Source organism: Chinchilla lanigera, unplaced genomic scaffold, assembly GCF_000276665.1.
Source record: "Chinchilla lanigera isolate Chin_1 unplaced genomic scaffold, ChiLan1.0 scaffold00063, whole genome shotgun sequence".
Taxonomy (NCBI): Eukaryota; Metazoa; Chordata; class Mammalia; order Rodentia; family Chinchillidae; genus Chinchilla; species Chinchilla lanigera.
Genome location: NW_004955464.1, coordinates 6,070,678 through 6,085,574, shown reverse-complemented (window position 1 = coordinate 6,085,574; position 14,897 = coordinate 6,070,678). Strand labels below are relative to the sequence as shown.

At 57.5% G+C, this 14,897-nt stretch overlaps 1 protein-coding gene across 1 annotated transcript; it reads left to right on the top strand.

The window, feature by feature from the left end:
• Window positions 1-1,111: 1,111 nt before the first annotated feature.
• Podn (podocan) lies at window positions 1,112-14,733 on the top strand (the record flags this gene model as incomplete). Its single annotated transcript, XM_013521746.1, is given in 10 exon segments — window positions 1,112-1,428; window positions 2,296-2,389; window positions 3,583-3,647; window positions 4,838-4,947; window positions 5,514-5,670; window positions 5,964-6,079; window positions 7,156-7,813; window positions 10,282-10,430; window positions 11,388-11,588; window positions 13,777-14,733. Coding segments are annotated over 9 exon segments (1,845 nt in total). The 3' UTR covers window positions 11,572-11,588; window positions 13,777-14,733.
• Window positions 14,734-14,897: the final 164 nt, after the last annotated feature.

Here is a 14,897-nt window from a genome sequence, read left to right as displayed (position 1 = left end):
GACTTCTCAGCGGAGCGTGAGTTTAGACACATGCAGATGGGAGGCTGAGGCTCGGCGAGGTCAGAGCTGCCACGGGGTGGAGGTGGGACTCCAGCTGGGCTGTGGGACCTCAGAGTCACCACTTCCCATGCCCCAGAAACATTGTCTAAGTCCCTGGAACAAGAACTCAGACCCCCAACCCTGAGCCAAGCCCAGGCCTGTGGGGATGCTGGGACCGGGTCTCCCCGGCATCCTCTTCAGGCAGCACCTTGCTCCCGCTGTAGCTGGGGACCATGCTGGGGAGCGGCCTCCTGCAGGTGGCAGCTGGCATGTGAGCACATTAGGTGCCAGGGAGGGCAGCTGAGCATGTAAACACCAGGAATGGGATGTGAGAGGTCGTGGGGACCTCCTCTGCCAGGTCTGTGCTTGGCCTATGCCCAAACACCAAGAGTACTCACAGCCCGGGGTGTGAGTGACACCCCTGAGCATTCCCAGTCCAACTAACGCTGAGCTCTGAGCCCTCTCAGAACCCTCCCTGTGTCGGACCCCTGGAGATGGTTCCCGGAAAAGACTTGCAGACTGCACATGAGAGTGGAAGAACGGCAGAAGCAGCAGCCTATGCAGAGGCACGGAGGGAAGACCCACTGTCCTGTAAAATGGGATGGCTGGGAGAGGACAGTGGGCAGTCTGCAGTCCCAGAGTGGCAAGCTGAAGCGCTGGGACACACCTGCTGGTGCTGACCCTCTCTGGTCTGTGTGTGCTGCAGGAGGAACAAGGACTCCCTGCACTGCTTGTACGAGGCACAGGAGCTTAGTCCAAGTCCTGCCTCAGCTTCTCCTTCTGTGAAATGGGGGTATAGGTTCCATGGGACCCAGCCTGAAGAGGGTTGTGGAAGCTTCTGCAGACCTACCTAGGGAGGTTTCACCCCACCCTGCAGAGGGCACTCCTGATATGGGCCCAGCGGGTACAGAAATCAGCAGGCAGCAGGGTACTGAGGGTGGGGTCCAGGGTGTGTGCTGCCTGTGACCCGCAGGCCCTGTCATGACTTTTGAGGGCCCTGGTTGTGTGTCCAGTGTACCTAACCAGTTAAGTTGGCCCTGGTGCCGGGAGACCTGACTGGAGCCTCTTGCAGGCACCATGGCCCGGAGCAGGGCACTGCTGCTGCTCTTGCTGCTGCCGCCACAGCTGCGCCTGGGACCTGTGATCGCTGTGAGGCCCCCGGGGTTTGGCCAGGGTGGGGCCCACAGCCCAAGCCCTGAGGAGAACGAGTTTGTGGAGGAGGAGCCTGTGCTGGTCCTGAGCCCCGAGGAGCCAAGACCCGGCCCTGCCACCATTGACTGCCCCCGGGACTGCGCCTGCTCCCAGGAGGGCGTCGTGGACTGTGGCGGCATCGACCTGCGTGAGTTCCCAGGGGACCTACCTGAGCACACCAATCACCTGTCCCTGCAGGTGAGGCTGATGTTGCGCCAGCGGTCACCAGGGGCTGCTCTCTGCACTCCAGGCTCCCTTCCCAGAACTCCAGGACTTGTGGCCCCTCATCCCCATGTTGGGGGCTGAGCAGGTCTGATCTGGGGAGCCCTGCTGGTAGTCTGGCCACAGAGCACTGGAACAGCATAGTTTGCTTATTCACCAAGACGGGGGTGGGCTCAGTCTAATGACCGACCCGGATGCACCTGTCGGCAGCTGATCCTCTCTCTGAACACAGGGTACAGAGCCGGGAAAATCAGAGCTAACCAACCGACTCAAGTACTTGGGGCCTTCAAACACAGAAAACCCTCCCCTCAAGAAGTGGGTCTGGCCTCCCAGACTGGGTGGACTAGGGGGCATCTGGGCAGTCCTCAGAGTCCTCAGGGAGGGAGAGGACCTGCCATACCCTTTCCAGAGGAGATCAGGTCCAGTGACTCTCCAAAGGTCACGCAGCACTGTCTGGGAGCCTGGGCTAGGCTTGCCCATGGGAGGAAGGAACGTGAGGACAGCTGTGATAAAGTTCACTGGCCCATATATTCATATACAGACTGTCTCCTGGACATCTGCCCAATGCCTCTGGTCCTTTGTGGGGTGCTGGGGATTTTGGGAGGAGTTGGACACACCCTGCCCATCAGGTGCTTCCAGTCTGTGGCTATCCACATGTTGGCTCCTTGAAGGTAGGACTCAGATCTTTGTGGCCACTGCTTTGCCCCCAGTATCCAGGGCCTGACTGTCATGGAGGAGACTCCTGAGGCAGGTACCCAAGACAGGAACAAGTCCCTAGGACTGGCGCTGAGGGCAGATATATCTCTCCCACCTCCCACTGACGCTGCTTCCTCATTGCTCTAGAACAACCAGCTGGAGAAGATCTACCCCGAGGAACTCTCCCGACTGCAGTGGCTAGAGACTCTGAACCTCCAGAACAACCGCCTGACCTCCCGAGGTGAGGGGTCGCCAGAGCCAGGGGACACCAGGTAGAGACTCGGGGGCCTGAATGGTGCCAGGCACCCAAGGGGATGTCTTGGCTCTGTAGATCCGGGAGTGTGGGAATGCAGGCCTGGGCTGGCTGGCCATGGGGCTGCATGAGGACTGGCTCTACACGTCGCAAGGGTTCCCTGAAGCTGTCCAGACCAGCCCTGGATGTCGCCGGCCCTGAGTGTCCCGAGACCTTACCATAGATAGTTCAGGTCACAGGGGCTTTAGAATCAGACAGCTGGAGACCTCAAACTTAAATTTTTTCTGATGGCAAAAATAGTATATTAAGATAGAAAATTAGGAAAATAGGATGGAAAGAAAAAGCTCATAATGCTGCTGCTTTGAATTAATCATTGACGTTTGGTATATTTCTTTCCACTCTTTGAAAAAGCGGCTCTACTGAGGGGTGACTTATATTACAGTTTGATGAGTTCTTGTAAGTTTATACAGTTATACAACCACCATCAAGACAATTCAGTCCAGTCATTTTTTTCTTAGTAGTTTTACATTCATAGCTAAACTTACCCCCAGATGGATAACCTGCATGGTTTCACTAAGCAGTTCACTCCTGGGGTCCCTTGTGTTGCGAAAGCTCTCGCTGGCTGTCATTTTCCACCCTGCAGCAGGGTAGCCAATGGAGCAATGCTGCATGGTTTATATAACTGTTCCCTCTCCTGAGAAACTTGGGTGGGTCCCAGCATCTGGGGGTCCAGAAGCCCAGAACTGAGTGTCAGAGGCCACCTCATCTCTGGAGAGGGGCCATCCTGGCCGGACTCCCAGTAATGTGACATCTATCAGAAGGGCCGGGGCCAAGCCAGGTGGTGGGGAGACCCAGCTCGGCCCCACCCGCGGATGGGGCTGGGGTGAGGAGGAGCTCTGACCCCTGTGGCAGCTCTCAGGAGAGCACTCCTTCGGGGCTGAAGGGTCAGGCGGGGTTGCTCAGTCCCACAGCAGACGTTTAGCTGCTTGCGCCTGCACGTGGGCCACGTGAGCAAGAAGAAGGGACGTGGGGCTGGACAGGGCCGTCTGGACCAACTGGGAAGGGGTCTGAGCTGCCCCTGCCTCCTGCTCCAGCAAGTGGGCTGGGGGTGGGGCGTGGGGTGGCTTTCGTGCTCCCCTGTAGCGTCTCCTTCATCCAGGGCTCTGACCTGTCCTTTGAAGGGCTCCCTGAGGAGGCGTTTGAGCACCTGACCAACCTCAATTACCTGTACCTGGCCAATAACAAGGTGAGGGCTGCAGAAGGCGGAGGGTGCTGCCCTGTCCCCCTGGTGCTGTCTTCCCCGGAACTCTGTGATCTTTTCCCAGCTGTTTCTGGTCAGTCAGGTCCTTGCTGCTGCTCAGACATGACCCTGGGAGATGAGGAAGGAGTCATAAACCTCACCCCTGTAATCCAGGGAGGTGGAGGCCAAGTCCTCCTGTAGCATAGTAGAGGGAGAGCTTGGGGAGAATGGGGAGGGCTTCTTGGAGGAAATGGCATTTAGGCAAAGCAATGAGCTCAGATTCTAGTTCATCGCAGGGGCCCCTCGGAGGGCACTGCAGTACAAGGGACAAGTGCCAGGCTCAACAGCATGCTCTGTAGTCCTAGCAATTGGGAGGTGAAGTAGGAGGATCACTTGACTCCAGGAATTCAAGACAAACCTGGGAAACATAGCAAGAACTTGTGAACGAACGAACAAATGAAGAAGGGACAGCAGAATGAAGCATCAAAGCTCCTAAGGTTCAAATATTTAGCATGTCCCAAAGCCCCATCCCAGCCCCTGTCTCTGAACATTCCCAAAGTGCCCACCAGACTTGGAGCCCATGAGCACCATGGCCATGTCTAAGGCTATCTCTAGCCCTGCCCACTCCCCAGGCTTGAGATGCAAAGGTCTGCCTGCCTTCTTGACATCTCCCCTAGGTATCTGTGGAGTGATGCTACTGCTTCCTGCCTGCAGTCCCCGAGCCCCAGCTTCCCGTCTTTATGAAGGGCACTGCCACCACCCATAGCACTGCTTGCATGAGCCGCAGATCAGGAGCCTCCTGCACCATGTCCAGCTCCGTGGCTGCCGACAGGCACAGGCCCACCACCCACCACCTAGTGCCCCTCTGCCTCATTTTCTCCCCCTTTCTCCTCAGGGAAGCCAGAGAGACCTTTAAGTCATGCTCTGCTCGTACCCCTCTACTCCTTGCCCCGCCGTGTCCCAGGACGCGCCCCACAGGATGGGGGCAGGTGCAGAGAGCCTCTCCAGCTGAGCTCAGGGCTGGGGGGACTGGAGACGGGTTTGCTTGGTCAGGGAGTGGGGCAGGTTTCCACTTTAGAAAGATGGTCTGGTTGCCGGAAAGAGAAGTAAAGGGGCGCAAAGGAGCAGCCAGCAGTGGACTTCGATGCTGACCTCTTTCCTTCCTTGGTCTTCACACCCGACTCTTTCCTTTCCAGCTGACACTGGCACCCCGATTCCTGCCAAATGCCCTGATCAGTGTGGACTTCGCTGCCAATTATCTCACCAAGATCTATGGGCTCACCTTTGGCCAGAAGCCAAATTTGAGGTCAGAGGGATGGTCCTGGGCTTGGCGGGCAAGGAGAAGGGCTGAGGTACAGCAGCCCCGCCCCAACCAGGCAGGGCTTGCTGTGCGGTGGGGCGACAAGGCCCATGGTCTAGTGGAGGGCATCCAGGCTCGGGATGAGCTCAAGACCTTCGGGGGCTGAGACGTAGGTGTGAAGGCCTCAGTCCAGGAGGTGAGAGCGGAGAGTGTTAGGTGTGAGAATTGTGGGGCAGGGGCTGGGCTGGGGCTGCAGAGTGCCCTCCAGCAGGCAGTGGGCAGAACTGCCCTTTCCGGAGCCTGGTATGGAGCCTGGAGCTGGGGGTCAGGAACTCCTACCTCTGCCCCAGCTTGTGGGGTGACTTCTGGTGGGGCATTGACCTTCTGGTCACTGGTCCCTGGGCTGCGGAGATGGGGTCTGAGGCTCTGTAACACTGTACCCTTGGGTTAAGATGGGAGAAGAGAGTCGTGGGCCCCAGTCTCAGCCTGAGCAAAGGCTTAAGGGCTGTCTAGAAGCTGACCCAGGGGCTGGGGGGAGCCGAGGTGGGTGAGAACCTGTGCCTCAACCCCAGGTCCGTGTATCTGCACAACAACAAGCTGGCGGATGCCGGGCTGCCGGACAGCATGTTCAATGGCTCCAGCAACGTCGAGATCCTCATCCTGTCCAGCAACTTCCTGCGCCACGTGCCCAAGCACCTGCCTCCTGCCCTGTACAAGCTGCACCTCAAGGTGGAGAGGGACAGAGCAGAGCAGACCCCACGGCTGGGGGACAAGGGCAGGGACCTGCAGGGGAGGAAGTCAGCCCACACAGGCACAGTGCGGCCAAGTGAGGCTGCGAGGCTGTGGGCGTGTGACAGATCACAAGCCCACTGTGGGGGCACAGGCTGGAGACCGGGCACCAGGCTCCACGTCGGAGTCCCTTTCTGGTGTCTCCCCAGGCCCCTCTCCACGCCTTGCCCAAAGGCCCTGCTCTTGCCCCTTGCCTCTCCCTCACACTCTGCTCCCTACTTTTCCATCCCTAGAACAATAAGCTCGAGAAGATCCCACCTGGGGCCTTCAGCGAGCTGAGCAACCTGCGTGAGCTGTACCTGCAGAACAACTACCTAACCGACGAGGGCTTGGACAATGAGACCTTCTGGTGGGTGGGTCCCCATCTCACCACAGCCTCGGCATCACTGTGGTGCTTGGCAAGCTCCTCCCAGGGCCTCCCCAGCCAGCCATGGTCACACATCCCTCCCACCTTCCCTGGCCACTTTCCCTGGGAGATCTTTGAGGCTCATGCTTCTGTTGACATTTCTGCTTCCAAGAACAAGTGCCTGCTGAGATGGCAGGGAGTCAAATATGGCTGAAGGAGACTGGCTCCTTGGTATAAAATGCAAGCTCAAGCATTCTTGCTGAGTGCAAATACGTTTTCATTTTGGGGGCCCAACATAGCCACAAAAAGCTGCTTGTTCAGTGGTGGTCTTCAAATAAATCCCCACAAGTCAGAAATGACACAGAATCCTTCCTACACTAATGTATAAAGTATGATTGAAAACTGCTTAATGTTTAAATTTTAAAAATTTATCACAGTGTAAGATACATTGCCATTAATCCTCTTCAGAATATCCTCCTCACTTCAAACCCACTTATCCCACCGTTCTTGCCACTTTCTGAAGCAGTTCTGGAGGTCCTCTTTCCTGAGTGTCTTTAGTTGTGCAGTCAGCAGCCTGTGTTCAGGACCAATTCAAAATATTTGCCTTTCGTGTCATTTTGACTTTGGGGAAGACCAGCAGTCACATAGCGCCAGACCCAGTGAATGAGGTGGGCGAGGACACACTGTCGTGTTTTCATGAAACTGCCTTTCTGCTGGAGGGCACCCGGTAGCAGCGTTCCCTGTAGTTTTGACCACACCTCTTAATGACACAAAAAAGGACTTCACATTGCTTCAGAAAGTGGCAAGAATGATGGGATAAATGTGCTGGGGGTGGTCGATGGCAATGTGTTTTTTTACCATAATAAAATTTTTATAATTTAAAATTCTGCATATATTTTGGCCATGTTGCATATCATTGAATCAACCCAGAGGGAGGCCCTGGGAGGACCAAGGCCCCCCCAGGCGAGGAGTGGCAGAGCTTGGTGATTTCAGGGGGTCCTCTATGGTTTCCCTTGGGACTCATGGTGGGGACAGCAGATGTGGGCTCTGCCGCGTCCTAATCTAATCCCCGCCCCCAGGAAGCTCTCCAGCCTGGAGTACCTGGATCTGTCCAGCAACAACCTGTCGCGGGTCCCCGTGGGGCTGCCGCGCAGCCTGGTCCTGCTGCACCTGGAGAAGAACGCCATCCGGAGGGTGGACGCGGATGTGCTGACCCCCATCCGCAGCCTTGAGTACCTGCTACTGCACAGCAACCAGCTGCGAGCCGACGGCATCCACCCGCTGGCCTTCCAGGGCCTCAAGCGGCTGCACACGGTGCACCTGTACAACAACGCGCTCGAGCGCGTGCCCAGTGGCCTGCCCCGCCGCGTGCGCACCCTCATGATCCTGCACAACCAGATCACAGGCATCGGCCGCGAGGACTTTGCCACCACCTACTTCCTAGAGGAGCTCAACCTCAGCTACAACCGCATCACCAGCCCGCAGGTGCACCGCGACGCCTTCCGCAAGCTGCGCCTACTGCGCTCACTGGACCTGTCCGGCAACCGCCTGCGCACGCTGCCCGCAGGACTGCCCCGCAACGTACACGTGCTGAAGGTCAAGCGCAATGAGCTGGCTGCTCTGGCGCGCGGGGCGCTGGCCGGCATGGCTCAGCTGCGAGAGCTCTACCTCACCAGCAACCACCTGCGCAGCCGCGCCCTGGGCCCCCGCGCTTGGGCAGACCTCGCCCACCTGCAGGTAAAGGAGGCTGGCTAGCCTGGGATGCTTTGGATGGGCTGCCCTGAGCCTACCCGTCTGCTGGGACCAGGTGAGGGCTGGGCTTGGAGGAGGTTCCTCTGGTACAGCCAGGCTGGGCTCACATGGCTGGTGTGAGCCCAGACTCCTGCAGACACAGGAGTGGAGGGAGATTTCGGGAGTGTCTGACTGGCGCTGCCAGGCCAGGCTCCCCACAGGCAGATGCAGGCTTGAAAAGGGGTGTGGAGGTCAGAGGTCATAGCTGCAAGTAGGGGCCCGTGGTTCAGGAGGACTGGAGGGCACTTTGGGGGTGGGGCATGAGAGAGTCAAGCTTACCCACCCACAGGGACAGGTGCCACAGCCCTTCTGCTGCCCGAGCAGAGCCACCTTTCACAGCAGATCTCTATTAGCAGACCTAATAACAGCTCAGCACCCCTGCATTGCTGTCCCCTCTGCCCCAGGCATCCTCAGGGCTTCCTCTCTCTTTCTGAGGGTCTGCTCCATAGCGTCTCCTTGGGCAGTCTTTTCTTCATGAGCCTCATTTCTCCAGGCTGAGGTCATCTCGCTTGGTGCTGCCTGCCCTCAGTGAGGACAGTGATGTTAGCCCGCCGTGTCTGTGGCTGTCTGTGGCAGGCTCACGTCACTGCACGTAGAGGGATGACAGGAAGAGCACCCAACTCCACCGGAAGTGCTGGCAGGACTGGGATGTCTGCATGGAGTATGGGATGTGGGTGGGTGTGGCAGCTGGTCCACCCAGACAGCCTTGCTGAGACCAGGAGCCAGCTGCCGGTGTCACCTGGGCTGTTCTTCAGGAACCAGTCCTTGAGAGCCCAGAGCCTCCTGTTTTCTCCTCCACACCTGCCCCTCCTGCTGCATTTTCTAATTCACTGAAGGGACTGGGTGGCATCCAGGGGGACCTGGAAGCTGCCTGCACACTGCCACCTGCCTCCAGTGGCTCCCCAGCACCTGCCCCCACTGTGCGGCTCCACACCTCTTTGTCTCCTTCTCTCCAGCCTGCTGTCCACACCCCAGACCAAGCCACCCATTTCTTCCCTGCACCCCAGCTTCCTAGGAGCTTGCCACTCTGGTGGTCTGTATGCCATCGAGAAAATCTCGACAACCGCGTGCCCTTTCACACTCCCGCCCTGATCCCTTGTCCCCATGCCCCGGCTGTCAAGGCCTGCTCTGCCGGCTCCAAGTGCACTGGTTCTTCTGCTGGAGGCACCCCTTTCCTGCTCACTGCAGACGCCCACTCATTCATTTACTCCATTATTCTAGACCCAGCCCCATGTCCCAGACACAGTTCAGAAGTGGACACTCCATGGGGACTTAGATAGAGGGCCACTGCCCTGCTAGATGGATACCTAGGACTCAACTTAGGCATCACCTTGCTCTTTACCAACAACGGGCAGGTTGGTCACCTCCCTGGGCCTGGGGGAGTTCGGCTGGGGATGCCTGGCAGAATGGGGATTCTTTCTCCTACTGTGGCTGTGTTCACAAGCAACTGGTCCTGCTGCCTCTGTGCTGTGTCATAGCTGATTCCACCTGCTTGTCCTTGTCAGTCTGGCTTACTGAGGTGGAGATGTCTCGGTGGAGCCCAGGTCCCCCATATCCAAGGACGTGTGGGGTGCAGGAGGAAGTGCTAGCATGGAGGCATGTGCTGTGGGGTGCAGGGGACAGCAGGGAGCCTGGGTTAGGGGAGGTTGCGGAGAGGCCCCTAAAGTGCACGGAGCTGTGCTCCCCTTCAGTCCTGAGGCCATCTTGCCCAGATATCCAGTTTCTGTGCCCCAGCCTCCTGACCCCGACCCCCAGCCTCAGGGAGCTTAGGGACCACTGGGCTGTGTCTGCCTAGTCCTGTGCCCACTGCAGGTGTGTTCTGCTCCTGCAAAGCCCAACCCACTCCCCGGTTGCTGGTTCTTGGGTCCCAGGCGCATGAACACCTCGGGGCCTGGCCCTTGTGCCAGGGTCACTGCAGGCTTCATATCTTCACTTCTGGCCTCTACACATGTGGCCCTTGAGGTCTATAAATGAGCAGTCCCCCCAGTCCCCATGCACCTCCTTCTACTCCCACCCGGGTTCAATAGGACAAGATTCAAAAGCTGGAGGATCTCCAGTCTGTGACTATATTACGCCTGTGTCGGATGAGAGTGACAGGTGTGTTAAGGCAGGACTGTGACACCCAAACCTTATGTGTGAAGGCACAAGTGGCTGGGGAGGACCTACAGCAATCAAAATAAAGGTTTGGATTCAGACACACCAGGTTCCAGCCTCTTACAGGCTGTGTGACCTTGGGTGGATCACCGAACCTCTCTGAGCTTCTGTTCCTTCATGTGGAAAGTGAGGATGATTTAGACTCTTCCCCTCAGTAGCATTCTTTGATTTAGATAGGCTGGGTTCTTGGCAAGAGTTTTGTAAGCTGTTGAGTGCTTTGCAGAGGTAGATGTCCCTGACTCCGCTGGTTACCCCTGCAGCTGCTGGATATCGCTGGGAATCAGCTCACGGAGATCCCCCAAGGGCTCCCCGAGTCGCTTGAGTACTTGTACCTGCAGAACAACAAGATCAGCAGCGTGCCTGCCAGTGCCTTTGACTCCACACCCAACCTCAAGGGGATCTTTCTCAGGTAGGAAGTCCCTCGTGGGCCTCCGTGCACCCCAGTGGGGCCTGCCCAGCTCCAGTGGGGCAGTCAAGGCCACAGGGACAGCTTGTGGGCGGAGGTCAGTGCTTGCAGCCTGGATCCATAATTGCTGACCAGCGGTGGACCATGTGTCAGTCAGAACATGCCAGCTTCTGCTGTCTCAGCCTTCAAAGGTGGGGGCAGCCCTGGCCAGGCCTGATGTGGTTTATGGATTTGTAAATGAGCCTCTGCAACTTTAAGAAGCAATGCATTTGGGAATTAGTGATACCAACGTGGCAGGAAGTGACCTCAGGGAGCATCTTCCCCGTTTACAGCTGGGAGAACTAAAGCCCAGGGAGCGTGGTCTGGGGGTGTGGGTGGGGGTTTGAAATGATTTAGAGGACCCAGCTCCCAGGGATACGGGCACTTCTGTCAGAGCCAGCATGGTTCTTTCCAACGCTCCGTGTACCCACCATGTTAGCTGATATAACAGAGCACAGCCGAAGGCCAGTGCTTGGGAACACAGGATGGTATGACCTGTGCTCAGGCCTCTGGAGGGGCCTGATATCAGAGCCATGGCCCCTGCCATCCCTCACCTAAGCATGTCCCCTGCCCAGCTTAGCCGTGGCCTTGCCTGGGTGCCACCCCAGACCTTGGAGTTAGGGCCTGAGAGTAGACAGAAAGGAGGCTCTCATGTCTGCCATGCCTAAAATGCTCAGTGAGAGAGGGAGACTTCCTTTCACTTACAGATGACCAGCCTGGAGCCCTGCCCTGCTCCCGAGCTGCTGCTGCTACCCTGAACAGCTTACACTTTCCACCTTGCACCACACTCCTGAACCCCACGTTTTCATCTCACTGTGTCGCCCCAGAGGGCTGGCTTCCTCCTGTTGCCTTCTGAGGTGGGTAGGCGCTGGCCCCCGAGGCTGGACTCCTGCACTGACCCTAGTTTGGATGGCTGCCTAGGTTTAACAAGCTGGCCGTGGGCTCCGTGGTGGAAAGTGCCTTCCGGAGGCTGAAGCAACTGCAGGTCTTGGACATCGAAGGCACCATTGAGTTTGGTGATACTTCCAAGAACCATGGCCGCTTGGAGGAAGAGGAGGAGGAGGAAGAAGAAGAGGATGAGGAAGAGGAAGAGGAAACAAGATAGTGACAGATCTGACCTAGGCAGGTAGTCAATATGGGGATGGTGTGCACTGCTCCTTATCACCTTCTTACCGCTGACCCATTCTAGGGTCTTTCTGTCCATTCTTCACCCTCCCCTGCTTCGTCCCTTCATTTTGCAATCTCCTGTGTTGGTTTTGCATGTGGGAGGCACCCGGCCCTGGGGGAGGGATTGAAATGGAGCAGCTTCCCTGGAGGCTGGCATGTGCCAGAGCATTCTCATCCAGGTGATATATGCTGCCATGGGAGCCAACTGGGCGGGGTTGGGCATATGGAGGGAAGTCTAGGCTGGCACTGGGGAGCCAGGCACTGTCAGCCTGGAGACAGGCACTGAAGCTGCCAGCGGGAGGGGGCATCACCCAGGCAGAGTGAGTGCGGGACTTGCAGAGCAGACTGAGCTGGGGCAGTCGGGAAAGCAGGGGTGGGGCTGGGGGACAGGGCTTTGCACCTTCCTGTAACACAGGTACTGCACACAAGCACATGCACCGACACGCTTGCCTGAGCATGCACACACAGTCACAAAGCACACACCTGCAGAACACACATACTGTACACACACACACAGACACACACATGGTGATACACAGGCACCAACTATGTAGGTGCACACGTGTGCCTTTGTAAGCATGTGCACACATGCATACCTCTGTGCTGTGCACACAGGCCCTCACAGGTGGGTGCACATGTGTGTGCGTTGTGTGCACATGCACAGGCTTTTCCGGAAGTGGGTACTCAGCAGTGTCAGCACTGCCCAGGGCCCACTTCGTTTATCCATGTGGAGTCATCTGTGCCCTCATGGGGAGAAGGGCAAGGTGAGAGCGGCTAGAAAGGGAGTGGATCCCTCTCTGGAGAAGCTCAGCTGTGAAGAGGCGAGGGAGGGCAGAAGCAGGAAGGCAGTGCGCGCTTGGGAAAGGCTCCTCTAACTGGTGCTTCCTCCAGGGGCAGACCTGGTGGACACTGACTGGGGTGGGGAGGCTGCTATAAGAAGTAAAGTGGGTACGGGCTGCTGCGGAACTGCGGGATGCCATGCTCTCCACTGTGGCTGCAGTCAGACAGGTTAGCGGCTTGCTGGCTGGATCTGAGGTCCTGTCAGCCTTCTGCCTCCCCCATGTGTAGGAGGTGCTTAGCAGACATGGAATGGGGAGAAGATGGACCAATGACTCCATTGCGGTGGGGGTGTGGGACCAGGAGGGGCGCAGGACTAGGAGGAAAAGGAGCAAGGAAGTCAAGTGCATTAGGAAAAGGAGAGCTGAAGGCCGGGTCCTGAGGCGGGCTGCGCGGGGATGGAGGCACGGAGGGGGATGGTGGCGCCCGGGCACAGTGTTGGAGAGTGGCTGAGAGGAGAGGCAGCTAGTCACAGGGACATTGGAGGGGAGCTAAGACGTGGCAGTGAGCTGTGCTGGGGTGGCAGGGCCCAATGTGGCCGTGGGAGGGGACTACCAGGGCCCCAAGAGGAAGCTGATGTGAAATAGGGACTGGGGCAGAGGGGCCTGCAGCTGACTGGTGTGTGACAGCAGCCTGTGGGTGGGGGACAGAGTGGGAGAGGCAGCCACACTGACGGCGGTATGCATGGCAGGGTTATCCGAGTGTTGGGGTCAGGCCCACAGGGAGTCCTCCAGAGCCCTCTTGTCCTGTTCCGGAAGTTGGTTATGAGGTGGAGTCCCTTCTCGGGAGGCATCATCCTCACACAGAGCCAGGGGTCACCTATGGGGTGACCTGCTATTCACTAAGAATTCCATAGGCCATGGTGGCACATACCTGTAATCTCAGCACTCAGGAGGCTGAGGCAGGAGGATCGCCATGAGTTTGAAGCCAGCCTAGGTTACAAAGAGATCCAGGCCAACCTGCACTACATAGTGAGACTCTGTCTCAAAATAAAACAAAACGGAAAAAAAAACACAGCCCCACCAAAAATTGCATGGCCCTCCTAAGGGGACTGTGGAGTCCTGGGGTGGAAGAGAATCTGCCCCCCTGGAGGACACTGGCTGTAGTGAGGTTGGTTGTGAGGGCCAAGGGAAGCCAGGCACCTCTTCTGGGTGCAGGCTCCTGGGCAGCTCCCCTCCCCACTTACGGTAGCCTGGCTTTCCCAGAGCCTCAAGTGGGGGCCCGTGGCCCCATCCCCAGGCTGATGTGGCTGGCATGGCTGGTGGTCGCCCTGGCCAGGCCCCTGACTCTCCTACGTGTTTCACAGGACAATGGATCATGGACTCCTTTCTGCAGCACGTGCCATGTCCTGTGAGCCCCCATCTGCATGCTCACAGGGACACACCCAGCACCGAACCTGTGGGCCACCCTGCCTGCCACAGGCTGAATGCACCTTGGGTCCCCACCTGGTCCTGCAGTGTGTCCCGTGGCCAGACATGTGCAGATATCACGTCACACCCCTGCACACCCAGCTCAGGTGCACACACAGCCGGCTGCCCTTACCCTCCAGATGTTACACTCTCCAGCTGAGGCCCACCACTGTGGCCAGGCCTGCCCTCTGAGTCACGCAGACTCAGGCAGGACTGTCCTCCCTGGCACACTTAGCATGTGCACACACACACACGCTCACACACTTACTTACCTGCAAGCACCACACACACACACACAATAGTGCCACCAACAGCTCTTGCCACTAGCCAGATGTGACTAGGATTGCTCGCCATCAACCTGGTCCTCTGTCCATCCACTACCTGGAGAAGATATACGGTTATCTCCCTGCTCTGTGGCCAGGTGCTTTCTGCTGTCTGGAACTCACAAAAGCTGGCTTCTGTTCCTTTCCCTCTTTTGGGGACCGGAACATTCTGGATTTCTGCCTCACCAGGTGCTGGGGCAGTCACTCTGCTGAGCGTCCCTCCCTGCTGTGCCCTGGCAGGCACTGGCACTTTGGAAGGACAGTCCTCGTGGAAGTGAGTGGGAGGCCTCCTGGCTGCTGCTGGGTCCCTGGAGCAGGGGGAGCCCAGGCTGTGGAGCTGGAGGACCAGGCAGGAAGGGCCAGCCTATACCTACAAGACATACTTTATACTTTTGTACTTTATACAGGGAAGTTCTGGGTGCCTTTTTTGTTTTTAGTTTTTTTTTAAGAAAAGAAAAATGATAAAAATCTCAAAGCTCACTTTTCTTGTTACAGAAAAACTAATATAAAAGCATTACCCCTGTCCTTGCAGCTGGTGTGTCTGTGTGTGCTTCCTGCCAGGCGCTGGGCTGGGGTCTGCTCTGGGCAGACAGGATACAAGCGCTGCCGCACCCTGCCAGACTAGCAGGAATCAGGGCAGAGTTCAGTTCTTGGGGTCCCCAAAGGAGTTGCATGGGCAGACGGTTGGGGAAATG